Consider the following 6,811-nt stretch of genomic DNA (forward strand, 5'->3'; position numbering starts at 1 on the left):
CAGTCAGCTTCCTTCTGTTGCCCCACTGGCCACTGTGACACTTGCTTCCAATCCTGCATGAGTCACTGCATGAGGGACCCAGCTCTGTACTCAGAACCCAGAGGACAGTGCTGCTCTGGCTTGTTTGCCCACATCATTTCTTTCTTTCCCTGCCTTGCCCTTCCATTTCCAGAAAGACTGCTCTGCTTCTGATCTACAGACATCTTCACTCCTTGCTTTCCAGTGTTCTGAACATTTCTTGACTCATTTGCATCAAGTGTCTGGAGTTGGAGGGTAGGTCTCAGTGTGAGCTCAAGCTGCCATCTTGACCTGAGAACAACAGGGGGTCTTTCTGTGCCTCCCTCTTGGCTGTCATATGATGCTATGCAGCCATCTTCCATCATTAAGGCGGCCTTCCTTGTATTGTTATTGTTGGTAATGTCTTAAGTGTTCTCAAGGGTATGTTAAACCATGCCCCTCTGGGTATTAGCTGTTCAATCCCTGAAGTGTTAACATTTAAAAATGAGGGGGTCCTATGGGGAGCCTGGGTAGCTCAGTTGGTTAAGCCTCTGCCTTTGGCTCGGGTCATGATCTCAGGGTCCTGGGACTGAGCCCTGCATCAGGCTCCCGGCTACGTGGGGAGTCTGCCTCTGCCCCTCCCCTCAACTCGTGCTCTCTTTCTCTCTTGCTTTCTCTCTCTCTCTCAAATAAATAAATAAAATCTTTTTTTTTTTGACAGTTAAGCTTTTAAAAAAATATTTTATTTATTTATTTCACACAGAAAGATCACAAGTAGGCAGAGTGGCAGGCAGAGAGAGATGGGGAAGCAGGCTCCCCGCTGAGCAGAGACTATGACCTGAGCTGAAGGCAGAGGCTTAACCCACTGAGCCACCCAGGTGCCCCCCAAAATCTTAAAAAAAAATAAAGAGGAGTCTTAGGGGTACTTGGGTGGGTCAATAAGTTAAACGTCTGACTCTTTGGATTTCGGCTCAGGTTGTGATCTCAGGGTCCTGGGATCAAGCCCCAGGTTGAACTCCATGCTCAGTGGGGAGTCTGCTTGAGATTCTCTCTCTCTCTCTCTCTGCCCCCTTAAATCAATCAATCTTTTTAGAAAACGAGGGGTCCTAGATTTTCTTGAGATTTGACATCAGAGAGATGGCTACTCCATCTGACAGACTTGTGGCGTCACTGTGTGGTACACCTGAAACTAATGTAACATTGTGTGTCAACCATCCTTCAATTAAAGAAAAAATGAGGGATCTTCTCCTGACTGGTTAACTTTTTACATAGCCTTTCAGCATATTTCAGCCAACGAGATCAAATGCTGAGGTCTGGAGCGGTTAAGTCTCAACCTAAGTTATTCTTCTGACCTGGAGGCAGAGTACCATGTGGGGAGAGCCGCATGCCTCTAAAGTCTCCCCTCATTAGCCTTATGTCCTTAATGACCAAGGCATTCCTTTTGTATGACAACCCCACCCAGGTCTTGCTAAGTTTTACGCTATTGCAAAAGGTTTATAAGTGGAGGCGGATCTTTAATTTCCCTTTCCCCAAAGCCTGTAAGCTCCCCAAAGAAGAAGCTGATGGCATTTTGGCCCCTTGATGCCTCCTGACTGTAGCAAGTGCAAACTGTGGAAGGTAGGGGTTGCTCATACTTCATAGAATTTCCCGGGGCGCCTGGGTGGCTCAGCGGGTTAAGCCTCTGCCTTTGGCTCAGGTCATGATCCCAGGGACCTGGGATCGAGCCCCACATTGGTGTCTGCTCGGCGGGGAGCCTGCCTCCTCCTCCTTCTCTCTCTCTGCCTGCCTCTCTGCCTACTTGTGGTCTGTCAAATAAACAAATAAAAATCTTCAAAAAAAAAAAAAAAAAAGAATTTCCCTCAGTATGTTCACAGTAGATAACCGTAGTGATTGAAAGAGCTTTACCAAGAGAATGGAAGGACACTGACCATCTCCTAGGATGAATGGCATGGAGAAGCTAAGAAATGGGGACATATCCTGAAACATGTTGAGCTGGTACCAAGGTCAGCAGCATCTGTCTGTCAGCACCATTGAAAAAAAGAATTCTAGGATGGGGCAAACTCTGGGCATGGTTGTCTTACCAGGTCACTAAGAAATAGACAAATCAAAGGGTAAGTGGCATTCACAGGGACAGATAATTACTACAGAGAAGGGAGAAACTCGGGGACGATTCTGAGAAGCTAGAGAAGGACTATGGGTTCAGAGGTCACCCCTCCCCATTTGTTTGTCGTCAGCCCCACGTCTCTCATATACACAAAGACAAACCACAGGACTGCAAGGCTAATCATTTATTGCCCAGGTAGAAGAAGGTCTTATTCAGAGAGTTGGAAGTTAGGAGGAAATCTTTGATTCTTGGTCGGTTGATGAGTTTTCCTAGATAATTAGGGAAGATCCTGAAAATGCAGACAGAGCTAATGCTTCCACAAGTGATAATGGTGGAAATCAGGTCCCAGAACTTGTTACTAGGTGGCGTGGGGACCATGGACGGGAAGATCCTGGAGCCCAGATGAGGAAGTAGTCACTCAGCACTAAATCAGCAGGTAAAAAAGAGAACACAGAAATGTATTAAGCACTTTGTGGACTGAATTAAGAGCAAAAAAAATTTTTTATTATCAAGCCAAATGGTGAAGAAGATATCAACCTGTGTTCTAACCTACGTTATTTGCCAGAATAGGGGAGGGAGGGCAATGAGTAAATGCCTTTTTTTTTTTCTCTTGCTGATTCCATCTTAATCTTCCCCAAACTGAATCTATGAAACAAAGAAAGGAAGCAAAGAGGGATGCTAGGCTTGTTTCTGCCATCTTCAGCAAGAGACATTTTGAAGAGTTTTTGATAAATGGAGAGATAATGGCAAAGCCATAGCTACCTTTAATAAAGGCTGACTTTATGCAACCCACAACTTCTTAACAAAGCTCCACAATATATCTAAGCTAGGAAACCAAAGAGAAAATTCAGAGTCTATTTTCTAGCTTACAAGACAAGCAGGCGTTCAGACAGCTCTAGTCTGAGATGAGAAGTTAAAGATGTGCAGAGATCAAAGAAAGAAATGTTTGCCATACATTAGAGTGTGAGATGGCTTCTGGGCATGGAAGATAGACCATGAACACAGAAACGGGTGTGTGCACGAATATTCAGGAATGAGTATGAAACTCACACCCTGTTACTCTTTCCCCTTTTCAAATGTTTAAGTCTTAATCATTTTTAGCAAGTGATCAGTTACTGAGGTCTTTCACCAGCATTATGTCTGCGAGGTAACTCGGTAGGGGAGACATTGTTGTTCCCCTTGTATTTGTTTAGGTCATTTGTTCAAAAGCTCATGGTGGGAGTGAGTCCTGAACCCAGCCACTCCAATTCCACATCTCAAGCTCTCCCCATAAGCTTCCTTACCAAATTATTTTCATTATCATCTTTGGACACAAACCCCTAATGCTTCTGGAAGGCACTCATCCCTGGGCCACCCTCTCCACCAGAGATCACCAACCTGGAGTCCTGGTCCTCTTCACTCCCCTGGGCCTGGAGACAGCGATCTGGAAAGACAGAGCACATGAGAACACTGACCCCAGTTCACTTTCCAGGGTAAAACAAAGGGGACTGATTGGGGGGGATTGTCTTCTCTTCGTTTTTTCCCCATCAGAATTTAGGAAGGGAAAACCAAAAATAGTTAAACTTACCATCTTCGGTCAGGTCGATTATGTTTTCCTTAACAATTCCACGTTTTTGGCAATATTTCACAAACCTTTTCTTGACTTCTTCACTCACATCTGGTTCTCGGGCTGTGGGAAGAGTGACAGGAACTGTTGTGTCTTAAGTATGTCACTGAGGCTCATGATGGGGTGGCTCCAGATGGACGGGGAAATGGACAGCACTGATTGGGTGCCTCGGTGGAAGTCTTGGGGTTGAGTTATAACCTGTCTTGAATGTGACATCTTCAGGATATACTTCTGGCATGATGAAAGATGTTATCATTTTCCCATCACCAAGTCTGAGGGATTACCAAAGGTGAGCATCTGTCTTCAGGGGAGCTAAGACATTCCAGGATAAAACTGGGAGGACTGCTTTGTCTCCAGGCTTACCTTCCCTCTTCTCCCTCCCCACCCCAAGATGAGTGTCAGCGTGAAAATACTCTACCATAGAGCTCCATCAGTTGGAATGTGTGCTCCTCCTTGAAATTCACAAGATGAAACATAATATAGCCAGTGTAGTCTGTTTCAACAATGCTAAATACATTGTATCCATCATCTGTGGAGGAAACAGAATACAGCTCAGAGCTTGTTTAGTCCACGGGAAGCAAGGGAAACCCTTTACCTGGTCTCATCCACAAAACAAATTCAAGTGCATATGGTGGAAGAGATAGAGAGTGATATCTAATGCCTTCATCTACATCTCCCTTGGGCTTCATGAGGCAACATCCCAAGGGATATTGGTACAATGACTACTAGTGGTAGAAAAATTTAACCAAAGTGGCAACTTATGCTCTGTCATCCTCCCTGAGACTCACCTACCACTCCTGACCATATCTGCCAACACTGGTTCTCTGTCCTCTCTACAAGCCCCACTGGCTTTCCATACCCAGTGCTATATGCTGAGCCATGTGCTGTGGCAATGGCCCACCAGACATCATCAGAAATTGGGCAAGGAATGAGAAGCTGTCCTGCCACTTGTTTTTCTGCCAATTTTCTTTCCTTGGTGGACGTACCTTAACCAAACTGCCTTCTTTATCTGATGGTATGATGTGCCAGGCATTGGCTTTTGTATGCAAGATTCTTCCCAATTCAGGATATTGTCTATTAGATGGCCCCCATTACATCATATGCATAAACACTGATCGGGAATGACTCAAGATCCTGAAGATATTGGGGTTTAGTAAATTCTTGGGCTTGGAAGTAGAATATAGAAAGACATTTTCATGTACTTACACACAACACTATATTCATCATCCTTTTCTGTTTTGTCAGTAAGCAGAGAAATTTCAGTACACTTTCCATCCACTCTGTAAAACAGAATAAGCTGACGTCCCAGAGTATTGATGGACTAGCTCCCCCACACTCTACTTATGAGTTTCTGATTCCACTTAACTGTTGAACACTTTGGGGGTGCAGTTTCCAAAGAGCTTTTATTTGCATTACTTCACTTCAGGTGATACTTTAAGAATGAATCAATGGCTTCCATTACTGGTCTTCTGCCACCATTTCCCACTATTACTACAAACACCTGGTTAGATAATTAGCCACAGACTCACCATGTGCCAACCTCTCAGAAAAGTGCTCTACAAACATTACCTCACATGGTCCTTGCCAAACACCACAAGGAAATTATTATTATATTATTATCCCCTTTACCCAAGGGAAAGTTGGGGTGGAAAGAGATGAAGTTTCTTGGTCATACAGGTAGTAAGAGAGAGGTTCAAGGGAGAGATAGGGTGCCAATTCCAAATCTTGTGCTCCAAACCTAAGCCACACTCCTTATGATTCTGAAACTCTCTACCCTTTACCTCCTCTACTCCTGCTTTAATATATTTCTGTCACGATTCTTTTCTCTGAATCTAGAAAAGGCCCAGGCTCTCTAGGTCCTGGATCAGTGTCAGGTAATGGGCTCTGATTTTGAGTACAGACCTGGGATGTATGTGTGCCCCACACAGAGTTCCAATGCCATATTCAGACTCTCGTGTTTCCTTTCCCAAGTGAAAAAGGCCACACTCACTTTGTACGCATGTTAAAGAGCAGAGAAGAGTTGCTCAGGGCTTCAATGTGTTTCACAAAAACCCTCATGCTACCACCTTCTTCTATCTTTTCCCTGACATCGGAGGCCATGAAAATAGAATTCCAATATCCTGAAATCTGCAATAAATCAGTAAAATGATTGGGTAAGAAAAGAGGAAAGGGAACACCACAGAGACACATCACGTGTCTCTGTGAACGCTGGCCTGTGGGCTGGGACTCATGATGGCGACATGAACGTGGAATTAGACCTCAGGTCAATTGGTGCCACATCTAGGGCTCTTTCGACTGTCCCTCCAGGGAGAAGAGAGGTCCCCCAAACATTGCCATCTTTTAACATGGGACAACTGCTCTTAGTGGAAAGTCTGAGCACCCGCCCTCCAGTACGGCCATGTTGCCCCAGATTCCTCCATACCATCCCCCAGGTACAAAGCTACTGCACTCTACTAACTTTACCTTCAAATAATCGAAGTTGCTTCTCACAACATCATTTCCTTCCTCATGGGCGCAGACTAGAATCAGCCCCAGACCCAGCAACAGCAGCTTCATCTTGGCAGGAGATGGTACCGTCTTCCCCACAGTCGCTGAGAGGGAGTCTCTCCTGGATGGTGGCTCCACTCCCCAGCTTCTCTGTTTTTGTATCTGGTCTGGGTCTGGTTTTTTTGTCCAGGGGACACCACCTTTCTTCTTCCCACTCCGTGAAATTGTCTGTCATTCACTGGTGTGGGGCCAAGAATTGTTCTTGCCCTTTTGAAACTTGGCAGTCTCATCTCTTTTAGATCTACTTGGTGGCCTTAAATTTCCCAAAACACATACACAAGAAAAATAGTGGGGAAAAAAAAGAGCTGCCTTTTGGACCAGATTTAACCGTGGATCTGGCTTGGAATCAGAAAGGCGATGATGTGTGGTGGGAACGCACTATAACTGGGAAGAGAAGTGTGTAGGGGTCAATATTCGACCACTCACATAGTGTGCAGAATTGTGCATGCTGCTCCATTGTTATTAATTTCAGAAGCAAAGAAACTATCTCTACCAAAGATGATAGTACCTTTCACATAACATTAAAATAGAGTTGATCAAAGTAGGATCAAATAAAA

The 6,811-nt window shown here is 44.7% G+C and overlaps 1 protein-coding gene across 1 annotated transcript; it reads right to left on the reverse strand.

Annotated features, from left to right (window-relative positions):
- Window positions 1–2,321: 2,321 nt before the first annotated feature.
- LOC125084071 (allergen Fel d 4-like) lies at window positions 2,322–6,355 on the reverse strand. Its single transcript, XM_047701190.1, has 7 exons — window positions 6,171–6,355; window positions 5,698–5,834; window positions 4,914–4,987; window positions 4,126–4,236; window positions 3,669–3,770; window positions 3,479–3,524; window positions 2,322–2,525 (listed from the first exon to the last, which is right to left on the reverse strand). Exons 1-7 carry the CDS (start codon window positions 6,261–6,263, stop codon window positions 2,516–2,518), a joined length of 573 nt encoding a protein of 190 aa, XP_047557146.1. The 5' UTR covers window positions 6,264–6,355; the 3' UTR covers window positions 2,322–2,515.
- Window positions 6,356–6,811: the final 456 nt, after the last annotated feature.

The sequence above is a fragment of the Lutra lutra genome, chromosome 13, assembly GCF_902655055.1.
Source record: "Lutra lutra chromosome 13, mLutLut1.2, whole genome shotgun sequence".
Lineage (NCBI taxonomy): Eukaryota > Metazoa > Chordata > Mammalia > Carnivora > Mustelidae > Lutra > Lutra lutra.